General features: G+C 38.8%; 2 protein-coding genes across 9 annotated transcripts in view; both read left to right on the top strand.

The window, feature by feature from the left end:
• The window catches only part of LOC109906371 (astrocytic phosphoprotein PEA-15), a 55,526-nt gene extending 44,966 nt beyond the window's left edge, over window positions 1-10,560 (top strand). Inside the window, exon 4 of the mRNA XM_020504051.2 lies at window positions 512-10,560. Within this exon, the coding sequence (XP_020359640.1) occupies window positions 512-576 (65 nt within the window). The 3' untranslated portion in view covers window positions 577-10,560. The remainder of the gene's footprint in view (window positions 1-511) is intronic.
• A 331-nt stretch (window positions 10,561-10,891) lies between these two features.
• Window positions 10,892-17,429, top strand: part of LOC109906197 (sterile alpha motif domain-containing protein 9-like) — a 28,635-nt gene continuing 22,097 nt past the window's right edge. For 2 of the 8 annotated variants that reach the window (XM_031793007.1, XM_031793006.1), the window contains exon 1: window positions 10,933-11,157. Coding sequence is in view for 5 of the 8 variants with exons in the window: in XM_031793001.1 (XP_031648861.1) it covers window positions 13,872-15,116 (1,245 nt within the window). In the remaining 3 variants the exon portion in view is untranslated. The other 6 variants (XM_031793001.1, XR_004203480.1, XM_031793008.1 and 3 more) reach the window with 6 other exon arrangements.

Below are 17,429 nucleotides of genomic sequence, written 5' to 3'. Positions count from 1 at the left end.
TCTTGCCTTATCTTTCTCACTCCACTTTTTGTTTTTTTCTCACTTTCTCTCCCTCTTCTCTGTATTTCTCTGAGCTCGCTTTCCTAATCTGTCTCAAACTGTAAACTGTATTTCTCTGAGCTCTCTTTCCTAATCTGTCTCAAACTGTAAACTGTATTTCTCTGAGCTCTCTTTCCTAATCTGTCTCAAACTGTAAACTGTATTTCTCTGAGCTCTCTTTCCTAATCTGTCTCAAACTGTAAACTGTATTTCTCTGAGCTCTCTTTCCTAATCTGTCTCAAACTGTAAACTGTATTTCTCTGAGCTCTGTCTTCTTTAGTCCTTCCTCGAGGCGTTCCTCTCACTTAACCTCAGATTTCTAAATTCTTTCTTTCTTATTTGACTTTTTCTTCATTTATTTTCAGTAATTTTCTCACGTCTGTTGCAGCAGTTTACTGAGACCTCTCTCTCTCTCTCTCCTCTCTTTCTTTCTTTCTCTCTCTCTCTCCACTCTTGCTCTCTATCTCTTTAGATATCATTCGCCAACCCTCTGAAGATGAGATCATCAAGCTGGCTCCTCCCCCTAAAAAAGTGTGAGGTCTACACCTCTGACCTTTGCACTTTGACCCCTGGCACTCCAACCATCTCGTCCCCCCTCCTCCTCCCGCCTCACCCCAGTTCCACTAACACAAACCATTTTACACAGAGACGCTAGCAACACCTCTCCAATCAACCAATCAGATCGCCATGATGCTTCGCCGCCCCTTTATCCAAGGCTAAGGAAGAGCTGAAGATGAAAGATGGAGAGAATGAATCCCCCTTGTTAAGAGATGTGTTGGTCAGTTTAGAGCTTGTGTACGTACCTGTACTTGTAACACTGTTTTAAGAAAATGTGTAAGTGTGTGTCTGAATGCATGTCCGTGTGCGTGTGTATGTGTGTGTCTGAATGCATGTCTGTGTGCGTTTGTATGTGTGTGTGTGTGTGTGTCTGAATGCATGTCCGTGTGTATGTGTGTGTGTGTGTATGTGTGTGTCTGAATGCATGTCCGTGTGTATGTGTGTGTCTGAATGCATGTCTGTGTGCGTTTGTGTGTGTGTGTGTGTCTGAATGCATGTCTGTGTGCGTTTGTGTGTGTGTGTGTGTGTGTGTGTCTGAATGCGCGTGTGTGTGTGTGTGTGTGTCTGAATGCATGTCCGTGTGCGTGTGTATGTGTGTGTCTGAATGCATGTCCGTGTGCGTGTGTATGTGTGTGAGCGTGTGTGTGAGTTTAAACATATCTCTCTTTGTGTTTGTATGGGATCCCCTCTAGTTCGACCTAGAAATGTTGCAGGAAAAGCAGCATTATATCAGATACGGTATTCGCATGACCAGTGTTAGGCTATTAGGATGAACATGCTGCCATTAGGTACATAAATTTGCAAACATATCCTTCAATCACTCTTGCAATACACTTGAATTGCTATTCCACTAAGAGACAAATCAATGGGAGACTAAGTGAAAATGTCACTTAAGTGGAAGTAGGATTCCACTTAACTTAGCATTATGCATTACGATTTATCAGTGGAGCAAAAAGAAAGCTATAGTACAGGTGTCATATTTCCTTCACTCATAATTCAGACGAAATCATCAGATCATTGGATATTAAAAAGTGTTTCGTTAGGGATTCATAGAAAAAGCCAATATTTGCCTTTAGCCTAGCCATAGCCATGGAATTATCGAAGAAGAAAATGTTATATTACATGTATTATTATATTTATATGGTATTACACCATGACAATAGTATCATTTGATTGTCTTTTTGTTTTGTTGACTTAAAATGAACATGCTATCCTATACCCTACATCGTTATAAGGACCAATAGAATTCACATGCAGTGGGGAAATAAAGCCTATTGGCTACTCTCTGTTTTGTTCATACTAAGCTTTGAGTATGTAATATATAATTGTATGATTATCTATTTTATATACATATATAATTATATATATACATATATCATTATTGAAGTCTATGGTATGAAAGCTAACTCTAAGGCTAGGTTTAGGCTAATGCTAGCAGGGAACTCTCATTACAGTGCTGTGTAACGTGATTCCAACGGTAATCCAACGTCTGTCAAATAATATTGTTTTTAAACAGTGATTTTACACAAAGATTCAATGTTCCTTTAATGTGAAATAGTATTTTAAAAAGACACCTTATTGTAAACCTTATTATAAAAACATATACAAAATTCTTGTATTGATCAATTTAAAAACTCTATATGAAACACTATGTAATATTAGAAAAACTAAAATATATATATTTTGTAAGGATATAAAATATGTATGATATTTACTGTGTTTGAATAAGAATCGACATCTTTCTGCTCCGAAAGTGCCACTCAAATTCCAAGCCCAAAGTTTTTCAGGACAGAAAACAATGGACCAATCAGGGGGAGGGACTGCAGCCTCTGAAAGAAATGTAAGGGAATAACAAAACGGTAGATAGACGCTGAAAAAGAAAAACTCCCGCAATATCATGACAAAAAAAGGACAATATATAAACCAATGATATACATACATAGTTCATCATCTGTTTTGTGAAAAGCCCAAGTACTGCGTTAATCATTAACACACACACACAACAGTGCACTACACTTTAAATCAGGGGTGTCAAACTCATTCCATGGAGGGCCTAGTGTCTGCAGGTCTTTGCTTTTTCCTTTCAATTAAGACCTAGACAACCAAGTGAGGGGAGTTCCTTACTAATTAGTGACCTTAATTCATCAATCAAGTACACGGGAGTAGCAAAAACCCACAGACACTCAGCCCTCGGTGAAATGAGATTGACAACTGTGCTCTAAATATCCTAATCCCTAACACATTTTGGGTCTCAGTCACCATACATAAAACAAAGCAAGATTGTTAATTCAAATAAACAAAATACTCATATATATTACACTGTGTTTCCTCCCTACGAAGAATTCTTAGCAGAATTCGGTGTATACACTCCATGACAACTAATGTGTCAAATGTGAAAATGTGTGTGAGCATGTGTGGTTGCACCCACACACTTGTACAGTCAGTACACATCACGTTCAATCTCACTCGTAAAGAAGGGGGACTTTTTAGCGAGTTTGCTGAGGGCTTCACACCTCACAACTGGTCTGTGTGGATGTCTGCCAAACTAAAGGGTCTCGGCAGGGATACTGATTATAAGTGTGTGAGCTGAGGGCTCCTGATCCTGATGAAACCTTCACAGAGGTCCTAAGATCTCAAAAACACCTATACAACGAATTCTATAATTGCACAGTCACGGCCAACCACTTTCTTTGGGGGGAAAAAACTGCCTTTTCTCTCCTATAGCCTCTACTCTCACCTCTCCCCACACCCCCTCTTTCCCTACCCCCAGTGCCAATGACCAAGACTTTTATTTCCATCGCAGTTTCTGTGATCTGGTTTTGTATTGCTCGCTGTTAAACGTATAGTGTTGGAACTTATTAGTATCCCATGCACTTATCTTTGATATATTCTCCTCCACATGTATTATCCTCATTATGTAAACTGTAATCATGAAGCGCTTAATAATAGGATTCCTGATCTAGGATCAGGTCCCCCCTGTCTATATAATCATAATGCATTATAATTTAGATCAGCACACCTACTCTGAGACTAATGAATGCGTCCCAAACTACTGAACTGAGTAAAAAATAGTATTGTAAATATATTCAGGGCCAATTATTTGTAAGGTTGACTGTCAAGCACGGCCCCCTTAGGAAGCCAGCACCCCTTTATGGTGAAGCGGTGGCTGCTGTTAATGAACCCTGTGCCAAATGTGTAATCTGATCCTAGATCTGTTCTTTGTTGCGACTTCTAATCTACTGTAATTTGTGCTGAATAGGTTATGGTTAGGATTACCTGTTGCTAGGGAGCAGCAGTTCGTCTTGCAGGCAAGGGCAATCAGTTGTACTTACCGCTATGATCTGTGGGTGCTGGTAGACAGGGTAGACATGTGTTCACCTTGCTGGAGGAAGAGTTTGTGTCAGATGACCATTATAGATCCTCTTAGGCTTACTATTTCACTTACCACTAACAGATCTCTGAAGAAAAGCAGATAAATTGTCGTAACAGTAATAGGAAGTTATAAACAAAGTGTGTCCAAAAAAAAAAATACATATTTAAAAAATAATAATAATTGTAGATTCTTATGAGGATCGCAAGGGAGGTGTTGTTTTCTTGTTCGTTTTTTGTCTTGTTTTTGTTTTGTGTGCTAAAAAATATATATATACTTAAACAGTAAGTAGGGATGTTTGAATCTGTGTTTATGACCATGTTACTTAGGTATTTTTTTCATGTCAGAATTCCACTATGAGTAATAATGGACTGTGCCATGTTAGCGATTGTGTGGTAGGATGTCAGTAGATAGAGTGATGGGTGAACCTCACTCACACACACACACACACACACACACACACACCGATAAACTCAATAATACAAATCAATTGCCCTATACCAATAAGAACCAACCTCCACTTTACAACATTCACGATTATCCTCAAATCTAAACACATTTGTATTTGGGATTGTTTACGTGTTGTTGTAGCTACTGTAGCCTATGCATATTTTTATATTTCAGCCCAGAAAATGAATTCAAGTAGTGAGGAAGTTGCCATATGTTTTACTAAGAATGCAAACCCCCCTTTTATTCCTGTTCTCAGAAAAAACACTGAAAGCACTGCTTCTCTCTTTCTCCCTTCCCCCTCTTCCACATATCTTCTTCCACTCCCTTCCTCCCTCCCAATGGCAACTCTGATATAGTCCTTTCCCCATTGGCTACAATGCAAAGACAACAAGGAAGGACTCACACTGTGTGAGATACAACCATACGTTCTTAGGTGACGTTTTCATTTCATGGTTTCTTTTTAATCCAAGCTTACATATATGCCATGTACAGAAAAATCGATAGAACTGGTCGTAGCTAAGAAGGCCGAGAAATTGTTCCATTCTGATTCATTGGGGCTTCATGACATCAGCCTAATGTTCAATACCTATGGTAAAATCTCAAACCCATACGGCTCTGTGTGGATTTCATATCTTTCTGATTGGTTAGAAATTATGTGTATGACATCGTTTAGCTTTTTATGTGGCCATTGGCACATACAATAACTACATATCACTCACACATGATGTCAATTTGGAATGACATATTACATATCAAGTTACAAAGAAATGCTGAGAAAAATATAAATATAAAAATGCAACAAGAAAATTATAATAATGATAATAACAATAATAATAAATATAGCATATATGACAAATATCTAAGAATATAACCAAGACATTACTTACTGTTAAATTGAGCTCATCAAACTACAATTTAAATTCAAACTTTTCAAACTAAGAGTTTTACCTTGCCCTTTTCCCTTAGATTGCATTCAATACACTTAAATTATGATTGAAGGAATTTTTAAGATGTTAATTTTCCAAAGTTTTTTCTTTAAAAAAAAAATTAGGTTGTACATATATATTGTGAATTTATATCCATGTGCTTGTTTTGTAATGGATTAATGTATTTAATGCCAATATATTGTTTGTTTTTGATTTTTTTAAGTATCCTGATATGTTAACTAACTGGAGACAAATCATGGGATAAAAACGTGTCACTTAGCTGATGTTGAGTAAGAATTTAGCTCTATGTTTTCATCTTTATATATGGATTTAGGGGTTGCATTGCTTTTAATAATTAGGAGATATGACCACCTTTTCTTAAAAAACAACAGATTATATTCCAGTATTTTATTTTACATTTATTTTGATCATTTAAGGTATTTAAGGGTAGCAGGTAGGCTAGTGGTTAGAGCATTGGGCCAGTAACCGAAAGGTTGAAAAACCTGTCGATGTGCCCTTGAGCAAGGCACTTAACCCTAATTTGCTCCAGGGGCATCAAACTACTATGGTTGACTGACCCTGTTAAACAGCACGTTTCACTGCACTTATCGGGTGTATGTGACAAATAAAACATCTTCCCTTTTTTGGGGGGTGGACTACACACCCAAAATACACCCAAGATTATCCAGACAGTTGCTAAATTACAACAGAAGATCCATTGTGATAATCCCTTCACATCATTGTTGTGGCTTCGTTGGGATCGGATTATTGTCATTGTTTTTGATAGAAATGCTTTTCTTTGTTGTGTCGTGAAATGTAATGATCAATAGGCAGGCCACTGAATAAGAAAGCGAAAATCAAAAGAACTCTAAATACCTATTCTCACTCAGACGTTTGTTCCTTTATTTAAATGTTTTGTTGTAGAATAAAGTGTTGATCTGCAGTTGTGACCACATGGATAGAGAGGTAGAGACAGAGGAGGGTGGATTTGGGGGCAGTGCAGTGCAGTGAACTACTAGATGAAAACTCAAAATTCAATCAATCACAGATAACTGGGAAAACTGTACTATGGGTTTATTCTAAATGTTTGGGTTGTTTTTCTAAGAACAGGTGTGGTTTCGTCTCAATATCCAATGGCAATAAGGTCTGCGAGAGGAACAACTTACTGGGTTTATCGGTTTAAATGTTTTTTTACAGGTTAGCGGTTTTACACTTTCGAGCATGTTAACAATGTGCAGGACCCCACATTGTGGTTTTCCTTTATCTGCAATAGATTGAATCCAGGGTCTGAGTTGGATTTGAAGTGGCTGGTGAACTATAGATTACAAAGGTTTTAGGATTAATTCAATATTTTACAACTTAAGGTTAGATGGTTCCTTACCATGAAACCAATCCGAAACATGGATGACAGTTTCTGTTTCCAAAGAATACTATGGAAGGAACCATCCGCTACTGAAATAAAGAACTTCTAAGGTGTTGACTGTTCAGAACTTGCACATGATGCTGTACAATAGGCCAGGCAGATTGTGTTGGGTATGTTTGTGTGGAGCTCTGTGTTGTCAGAAAGAAGTTAGTGAAGTTGCGGATGTTGAATGTCTGAAAGATTTGTTAAGGAGAAACAGCAATGACAAACATGTTTGATTTTGCAATTACCACTGTTCATCTTTGAACCACGAGAGAAAGAGAGACTGGGTTTAAAAAAGTGCAAATTTTTATTTATTTATTTTACTAGGCAAGTCAGTTAAGAACAAATTCTTATTTTCAATGACTGCCTAGGAACAGTAGGTTAACTGCCTGTTCAGGGGCAGAAGGACAGATTTGTACCTTGTCAGCTCGGGGATTTGAACTTGCAACCTTCCGGTTACTAGTCCACCGCTCTAGCCACTAGGCTACCCTGCTGCCCCACTTTTTTAAACCATCCCTATTCAACCATCTAGGACTAAATAGCAACATGTAAAATGTGAAAATTGACAAATAAATGTTTACATTAAGCAAGCTTTCACACCAGAGAAAAAAGTGCCAACTTTAGTTTAGTTGCTTATACGTGCTGTTGACATGAATGAATCCAAAATTGGTATGTGTACTCAACAACCTCTCAGAGGCTACACTCCAAAAATCCACACTAGCATACTATCTAGATTGCATTCCAAATAGGCCAAATACATTGCTCCAATGTATGTGGAGTATGTTAGTGTGAATATTGGGACGTAACCTCTATATGTTAGACGGAAGTTGAAGACGGAAGTTTTTGGTGGCTGTAAGAAGTCATTTTAAAAGTGTGTGCTTTTGCATTAGAGACTAGCTAGCGGCATTTGTGTATCGTTTTTTGAGGTGCTCATTGAGAGGTGAGTTCAACAAGGTGGACAAGGTTTGCGATTGTTTGCTAACAGAAGCTAACACATTCCATTTGGGTTTGTGTTAACTGCAAATATTCACTAACATTAGCTTGCTAACAGCTATTAGCTAGCTAACAGCCAACAGGTAGTGTGCGGGAAACATAATAGCATAATGTTGTGGGTCTAAACTTCCACTTGAAATAATCATGTGGTGATGTAGACGTTCTAATACATGTAGTAAAAATAGCAAACATCTTCTTCTGTTTGAATATTGCTGCTAAACTTCCACAGTAATCCCTTCAAAAGATTTTATGGCTTCACTGTAACATTGGAATGTTCATTTGAATCATTCATCTGAAATTGTTACTAGATAGAATAATATATTCGCGGCAAATTAAATCCTTGTTGAACTCCCCTCGTGTCGTTGTCAGAGACGTATATTTTAAAATGTTGACAAATCACCAGCCATGTTAGCTCCCCATTATTATGTGGGCAATGTTGACAAATAGCAGGTCATTGAATTGTCTACATTTCACCAATGCTATAACTGAACATCTAGGATTACAATTACAATCCAAACATTTGTCATGAATGGATAATTAGAATGCTTGGATGTGCTATCCATTCTAAAAGTTGGCCAAACTCTCTAAATGTAGGGCACTGATCAAGACTCTGATCAAGAAGTGAATAAAATAAATTTGAAAAAACGACCAGTTTGAGAAGGAAAAACATTGTGTATAATAACCATAAATCGGTAATCAATATGATTTGTGGTGAGGGACTTCAGATGTGCCAGACATATGAGAGGCTAGCTAGATAGCTGGGCTAGAAACATCTGGCTAGAAAAATTAATATTCAGTCAATGCAAGCTAGCTAGCTAACTAGGTGCTTTTCTGAAAGAGTTAGCTTCAGACAGTAGGGTTGTTAACAGTGTCTACTCCTATTAAATCAATTGCAGCAAGTTACCTAATAATGTTGCCAATGTCCATAGTGAAATCCAAAATCCATAGTAAAATCCTGCACTGTAGCAAGCTGATCTGCTAACATCACCAGCTAGCAAAATATCCATCAATGTCAACTGAGCTTGCCGTGGTTTTGGACTAGCTCGCTAGCGATGATAACCCCCTTTGCACAGTACATTTTTGTTGTTGTTCAATTTATCATTCATACCATGTTACCTGGCCCGTCTCCAACAGGATATCCTTAAAAGAAATGCACTTATTTTCATTTTTTTTTAAAATTGTTATCAAAATGAAAACAATGAGGCTACTAACATGTATTGTAATCTGGGCTGCCTATCAGAGGAACCACTCGAATGATGACGTCATTAAGATGGCGGCAGTTTTCTAAACGTTTTAACATAAATATGAGTTTTTCAGCCGATTTAAGGGTAGGAACATGCATATTGATCACATTTGGTTTAAAAAATTACCTTTACTTACTAAAATGTTTCCGTTCGTCTTTTAAAATGTAATAATTGGAACTGCAGTGGTGTGGTGTTGTCCGTCAACGTGAGTAGAGGTCATCGTAAGGTCATGAGTCACAACATTCCTGTGCTTGGGTTGGATAGACTAGGGTCTGCGTCCCAATAATATCTCCTTCCTCCTGAAGTGTACACTTGTTCACTTCTTCCCACATATCTAAAAACACTGTATTGGTGGAGAAATGGGGCAGTTATTTTCTTGAAATCAGCAAAGGGAGGTGAACAAGTCCACACAGGAGGAGGGATAGATAATTGGGACGTAGCCTAGATAGAGGCATCTAACTGTTTGATTTTACCATGTAGGAACTTTATATTTCCGGGGGAACTCAGGCAGTGTAGTATAAAGCAGGCAGGAGGTATCCAAAGTGAATACAAGTAAGAAAAGGTTTTCCTTATGGATCACTGCATTTTATCTGGCTGTTTTAAATGTGGTTGGAAAGTGTTCTGTTTATGATCCTGTTTCAATATGATATCACAGACTGAGACTGACTTTATTGAGCCACAATATAATAGGTGTCCAAAGTCCAAAAGCATCAGTCATCATGCTGTCTCTTGCATCATATCGAATCATATCTCAACCACAACATATCTGTGGTAACAAACCATTAGGTAAATGCAGGTCAAAGGTCAGGTTTTCTCTGATTAGCCAATGAAACGGTCTCATTCTTACCCCCATGACAGGATGTTGCATCAATCTGAATGAGAGATATGGCTTGGGAGAGGCTATACGGTAAGCTAGCTGGGAAGGGCTCATCAGGACGACTGACTAAATGAACTGACTTAACCGAATCCGTTCATCTCCACTTGACTCTCAATTTGCAACATAGGTAATCAATTTGGGTGTCAGGCGTGTCCGTATAGCATCTCCTGTGTTGCTCGTCTTGAAAAACTCTGTTCTAACCATGTGATAAAAGATTGGTCATGTTCCAGGCTGACCACATTGCAGACGTTGCACTGCATTTACCAATGGTTGCGTGCCACGTGATGGACTGTGAAGTTGGGCATCAGATTGCTATATCATTTGATGGGGTTAGTTTAAATGTTAAACACCTATCCATGCATTGTGCGATCTGGCATGCATCTGCAAAGTAGTCAGCCTGGAAAACAACCACTACAACACGTTTTATTGTTATCATATCGCCCACTGGATGCCGTAGGCTTTATGCTGTTAGATTGGATTAGGATGCTTCTTTTACAGGACCAAAAGAACATTCGAATGATTTATTTTCCAACGACAGCAAACAAATAAATAAATAAAAGACAAGGTATTAGCATATGTATTTAAATGTGGCTTTTGTTCTGATTGAAATGACATTAAACTGAAGTGATGCCATTTTATCATTGTGCTAAAATGAATATAAATATTATATTATATATTAAAATATATTTGCTAACCTACTGAGAGCTGTATCATGTGATCATTTAACCCTAATTCCCTGGGCTCTGGTCAAAATTAGTGTACTATATAGGGAATAGGGAGTCATTTTGGAGGCAGAATATGGTTTCATCATCCACCTTTACTATCATCCACACCAGGGACACAGGTACAAGTAAGCCTACACTGATGTGAGTAAAGATGATCTTTGTCCTGCCACATTAACATCCAGTATGTGTCCTATTCCTCATATAGAGCATAGGGCTCTGGTCAAAAGGAGTAAAGATGATCTTTGTCCTGCCACATTAACATCCAGTATGTGTCCTATTCCTCATATAGAGCATAGGGCTCTGGTCAAAAGGAGTGCACTGCAGGAGCGCAACCTTCACAGGGGACGGGGAGGACATCATTCTGAAATTGCTTTTTTGTCATCTCCTCCGGTTTTATCATTGCACTGAGATGCAAAACAAGGCTCTGGTGTGCGTTAAGACCATGCAGACACCTCAGAGCATTTGGGTAGGCTGTTTTCCGGTTTGGCTGTGTGAAGGTAAAGCTTCTGAAAGGCTGGCGTATAGGACCAGCAAGGAGAGCAGAAACTGGCTACTGATCTACCTGGCAAGGTAACTCCTGTTTGACAGAACAAATTATATTTTTAAGGTTTGGATATACCTACTCAATCTAAACTTACGGTACTGTATATATCAAAGGTGGTCAGGAAATATGAGATTGAGTAACTCCCACAAACACCCATAATAAAATACAGCCGTGCCCTTCTGGGAGAAGACTGAATTGCTGCTGCTTGGCTAACTTTCCAGTTTGCTAGTCTACTCTCGACAATATGTATTTTGATGGTCTAGATTATTTGCTTGATTATCTGGTTTGTAAATAATATTAGCCCTACATTCTGGATATGGGGAGACACCATGGAAGGAAGTATGATGAAGACACTGTGAGTACTGTAACCTAATATTCTGTGAAAACAATGTCTCTGTCCCCTGCAGTGAGTAGGCTAACATCAATCGTGTTAAATGTATTTAAATGTGTTAGTAGTATTTTTTTTAGGTTTTGTTTACACATGAAGCCTACATCATTAATTTTAAACTGTGTAAGTTTTCTAGCATGGTTACTGTTATGTTCATGTTAAATAGGTGTTTGTCCCTTTAAGAGTACACAAGCGTTATTGGCTAAGGGCGACATAAACAGGATATAAAATGTAAAATTAGCCTACGAGACAAAATGCAAATAAACAAGCCCAGGGTTAAAATATTCCTCACAATGGATTCCCCTCTTATCACTAACAGGATGGCAGGTACCCTAGTGGTTAGAGTGTTGGACTAGTAACTGACATGTTGCAAGATTGAATCCCTGAGCTGACAAGGTAAAAATCTGTTGTTCTGCCCCTGAACAAGGCAGTTCCTAGGCCGTCATTGAAAATAAGAGAATACATTTTTAAAACAGCTACACAACAGGTACCAGTATGTTTGTGCTAACATGCCACTCCGCTGCTCCTTGCCATGACAAGTTTGGCATATAACACAAGCTACAAGGAGTAGAATACCAGCACAAAACAGGTCTGGATTTCATGCAAACTCAGATATTGTCAGTCAAGGATGTATTCCCATTTACAGTTTTTTTGTCAACCATAGTAGCCAAGTTAGTTTTGACTTAAATCTGCTTGAAATTCTATAGCAAGACTTGCAAATGTTTGTCTAGCCATTATCCCCAACATCTTGACAGAGTTTGAATAATTATGAAAAGAATAGCGGGCTAATATTGCACAATCCAAGTGTGTAAAGCTCGTAGAGACTTTCCCATGAAGACTCACAGCCTTAATCCCTCGCCAAAAGGAGTTTCTAACATGTAATACAATGTGAAGAAATCCACTGGGTATGAGTACTTTTACAAGGCACTGTCATTAGCATCAGAGGCACCATAGATACTAGTGCAAGAACTATTGATCAAGCGGACTGTTAGATTAAAAGTAAGCAGGCAAACAGTGTGAAATATTGTGATTAGTATAGCTGTACAATCACATATTGTTGCCCATAATGAAAAGTGGATCTTGTATTCGGTCAAATGAGAAACCGGAAGTCCTACCACTTGCTCTGTCAGAGTATTAAAGCTGTGAGATTGCATTGAAGTATTTTGAACGCTAATGTGGAGTGTACTGACATTTAAATCAACAGGGTCACTGATTGGACATAAAGGAATATAGTTCCTGCATGGTAGAGTACTTCCTTTATTATCAAACTGATATTTTGTCCTTTCTGTCATCCTATGAACCCTGTTCATTGCTGCTCGCAGCTATATTTGGTATAGCTGCGAGTAAAAACTTTTAAACTATTCACAAACCTTAACTTTTTCCACATTTTGATTAAATGTAGATTTTTGTCACTGGCCTACACAAAATACCTCATGATGTCAGAGTGGAATTATGTTTTTAGAAACCTTAACAAATTAATTACATTTGAAAAGCAAATTTATTACATTTGAAAAGCTGAAAAGTCTTGAGTCAATAAGTATTCAACCCCTTTGTTATGGCAAGCTTTCCACCAGACACTGGGAGATTAATTCACCTTTGAGCAGGACAATAAACTAAAAAACAAGGCCAAATCTACACTGGAGTTGCATGTTCCTGAGCGGCCGAGTTACAGTTTTGACTTAAATCTACTTGAAAATCTATGGCAACACCTGAAAATGACAGTCTAGCAATGACCAACAACCAATTTGACAGAGCTTGAAGAATTTTTCAAAGAATATTTGGCAAATGTTGCACAATCCAGGTGTGGAAAGCTCTTAGAGACTCACAGCTAATATTACTGCCAACGGTGCTTCTACAAAGTTTTGATTCAGGGGTGTGCATACTCACGTAAATTAGATCTTTCTGTTTTTCATTTTCAATAAATTTGCAAACATTTCTAAAAACATGTTTTCACTTTGTTGTTATGGGCTATTGTGTGTAGATGGTTGAGGGGGAAAATATACATTTAATCCATATTGAATTCAGGCTGTAACATGTGGAATAAGTCAAGGAGTATGAATACTTTCTGATGGCACGGTACTTGTGAAAAAAAAGTTATTGAAAAAAACGTATACGAGAGGGTAGCAACAAGAAGCAAAACACACACCGTCTGCAATTATCAGCGGCATGCATTGTCAGAAGATAAATCCAACAAAGTCAAAGATACAGCCTTTTTCTGTACACAGCCTTAATTAATGTCCTTCGACATTCTTACTTAAACATTATTGTCTCCTTTTTTAGAGTCCATGACACCACATGAAGAACAACTAACATTCAGAAAACTGGTTCAGCTTGCGAAAGGAGACAAAAAAGATGGCACACAACAAGGGGTCATCTCTGTCCAATGCCCGTGGTCGTGAAATGTATGTTGGAAGTCAAATCAGGGATTCCCTTTCACTTCTGGATGTTTTGTACGCAAATGCATTTGAAGAAGAGGACATAGACTCCAAAGTAGCTAAGAAGACCGAGGTAGATTTTTACAGAGGAGCCCCACCTCAATGGCTTAACTTCTGCTGGGCTGAAAGGGCAACTTCAGCTGATAAAACAACAACCTTTATAAAAAGAGACGGGTACACTGAGCTGATACAAAATATTAAGAAACCATGTAAGGGTGACCTGACTTCTACCATGAATCTGATGTATCAGCCAGGCAGTGGGGGAACCACTCTGGCCAAGCAGGTTCTCTGGGACATGAGGAAAACACTGAGGTGTGCTGTTCTAACAGGCCCTACCTCAGATATTACTGCTATCGCCAAGCAGGTGATTCACCTTTTCACTGCAGGCGGTCAAGGCCACCAGAACACTGTGCTCTTACTGCTGGAAGATGAGCGTATTCTGGAGAATCTGCAGGATGCCATCATCAAAGAGATTACAGACCGAAACATTACAACCCACATGCCTGTGGTCATCATTTTAAACTGTGTGCGTAAGGAAGTTATCAAACAAGAGGACCATAACAAATCAAGACATGTTATTCTCAGGATGGAACTTTCTGAAGCAGAGAAACAACAGTTTGAGGAGAAACAGATTGAGATCAGTCGAAGCTACAGCAATGAACACAAACAGTTTCATGGCTTTAACATAATGCGAGAAAATTTCAGTGGAGATTATGTTAAAGAAACATGTGCCCTTTCAGGAGATGTCAGGAAAAATAGAAGACCTAAAAATCCCCAGGTTCTTGCATTCTTATCACTGGTGAATGCCTACGTTCCTGGCTCCCACCTTCTGCAGTCTCATTGTCAGGCATTCCTGGGGCCTCCAGATCCCATTTATGGAGGTCCTTCCTTTGAGCAGCGAATGGAGCCTTTCACTCATCTGATAGTGACATTCCCTGCACGACAGGGACAAGACAAACATGTCCGCATGGCTCACCCACTGATTGCACAGCAGTGTGTTGAGTTACTGGCTACAGCAGGTGTGACCAGGAGTGATACAGCAAGGAACTTTCTGACTGAATTTTGTAGAGAACAGGTACAACAATTTTGTAGACATGTTAACGAAAAGGGAAATGGGAGAAGAGAGAAAAGACACGTTTTCCAGGTTGATTCAAGATATTGAAGGCGAAGAATCCAAAAGGAATGTTGTATCTGTTTTACAATTAGCTTCAGAGAAATTCAAGCAAAACCCATTCTTTCATCAAAATATTGCTCGTTTTCTTTACATTGAGACGAGCCTATTTTAAAGCGGAGAAGTGGGCAAAAATTGCGAAAGACAGAGATCCTAAAAGTTCATTTGTTGCTGATACACTGGGGCAAGTATACAAGAACAATTTGAAGAGCAGGGTCCATGATCCTTCCATCTCTGCACAAGAAATTTTGCAACTGTCAAAGAAGGCCTTTGAGGCTTTCAGAGATGAGGAAAGGGCTGCTGAAAATTAACAGGGAGCAGACATGCAAGATGATGGTATGACCAAAGTCTCACAGATCTTTAACAACAGAGGACTATTTGGATATCTACAGGTTGCCAACATTGTTTTTGACTCGCTTGTCTCTCTTGACAATACCTGGCAAAAAGTCCTTTCTATGGAAATATCAGCTGACACCTTCTTCATAAAAATCAGACAAAAAAAGCTCTTCAAGTACAAGCCACTCATCATCAGCCTCAGGGATGAGGTGGAGAGGAAATGTGTGTTTTTTGACAGTTACTTGACTTACTCCAAACCCAGCATGAAAAAAGACGAACCGCATTACTTTCAGACTGATGTCAAGAACTGCTACTGCAAATACGTGGGGACATGTACACCTATACACTCAGTCTGCAATAGATGTACCCCTCCAGAAGCTCAAAGAAGAAATGGCCATTGCCTTCCCTGGACTGCTTTGCTGTCTTGATAAGGGCTATGATAAAACTCACTTGCGCCAAATAACAATTTTGTGGGAGGAAATAAAAAATGAATGGGAAAAAAAGAAAGATGGTGGTGGTGAGAACAAAGCTGCCCAAAACTTCATCCTTGCCAACATCATCTTAAGCAAAGTGGAAGCAGCATCTCCAATGCTTACCCCTTTTCCAATCCTAAGAGGTATTCTGGAAAGACACCTATTGGCCAATTTCGGTAACCAAACCCCAGAGTTTTACGTCTTAGTCCTTTTGCTGTTTTGGCCCGAGGAGCATAAGAAAATGGGATTCCATGTTGACCTCAATAAATGTGTTCTAGAGATGCAAGAGTCTTACAACAACACATACAAGAAGCATCTTCGCTCAAGGTACCTTCGCCCCCTTATTTTCCAGGGTAAGGGTGAGGGTTTGAGCAGATTGGTTCATAGAGCAAAAATAGAGAAACTATTGGCAAGGGAGAATCAAATGGCAAGGCCAGAGGCAAGGCCAGACACTATAGTTCAAAAGTGGAGCAGTGGTGAGGTGTGGAGAAAACCCAGTGTCCAGGACCTTCTTCTTCCAGTCAATGGAGTGGTTAGACAGCACCGGGTGTTTGCGTGTGTTGATGGCAAGGAGATTAACGTTTGTGCCGACCAACGAAGAAAAGTTTGGAAGTCTGGAGACGTCTGCTTCTACCTAGGCTTCACCATTAGAGGTCCTGTGGCCTATGGCATACAGTACCCATCCCATCACGGACATGTCTTCTATTCAGGTATGATGACAGGGGGAGCCTCGTACATTTTTGGAAGTAACTGACATCAAATCGATCAAAGACGGTAAAACCATTCTAATCCTAATTTCTCATTTTCATCTCTATATTCTCTCACTCATGTTCAAGTTCTTCATATTTTCATGTGCTAAGTTTTCCACAATACAGTGACGTCCAAACCCACCAATATATTTGTCACTCATCTCATAGAGATCATTGTTAGCACTGAATATAATTGTTATTTTATTTGTGATTTTAAAATGCTTTGTGTACCAGGAAATTAAGACCACTGTATTATCACTGAGGTTAATGCTTGGTGTGGTTGATTTTCTGATTGATGTGTCTTTCCCCAGGGCCAGTGAGAAGTTGCACAACCTGTGCTAATGTGATGATGAGTTAATATTTGTTACTGTATTCATAGAGTGTACACTAGTAGTCGATAAATGTTTGTCAAATGTTTGCCCATCACCTATGTTGACTGTGCTCTGTATTCATGAATATTTTTTTAATATCATGAAAATCAAAAATATGTTGTGGAAATCCTACATTTTGCTCCAGTTTCACACAGCTGGCAGCTGCACTCTTAGAAAATAGCAGTGCTTCATTTGTAAATTCGGAGGTGCCGGAAGAAAAAGTGAGAGCGTTAAGAGGGGGGTGAATGCGTTCTCAGGTACCAGAACGCATTCAAAAAATCCCCTTCATAATAAACCATTGCTTGCATTATCATCGTATTTGCATTCTGGCATACAGCAGTAGAGTAGAGATTCTTGAAGAAGGGTGAAACAAAA

The sequence above is a fragment of the Oncorhynchus kisutch genome, linkage group LG16, assembly GCF_002021735.2.
Source record: "Oncorhynchus kisutch isolate 150728-3 linkage group LG16, Okis_V2, whole genome shotgun sequence".
Lineage (NCBI taxonomy): Eukaryota > Metazoa > Chordata > Actinopteri > Salmoniformes > Salmonidae > Oncorhynchus > Oncorhynchus kisutch.
Note: the sequence above shows the minus strand (reverse complement) of the source record. Positions and strands in the feature narration are given on the sequence as shown.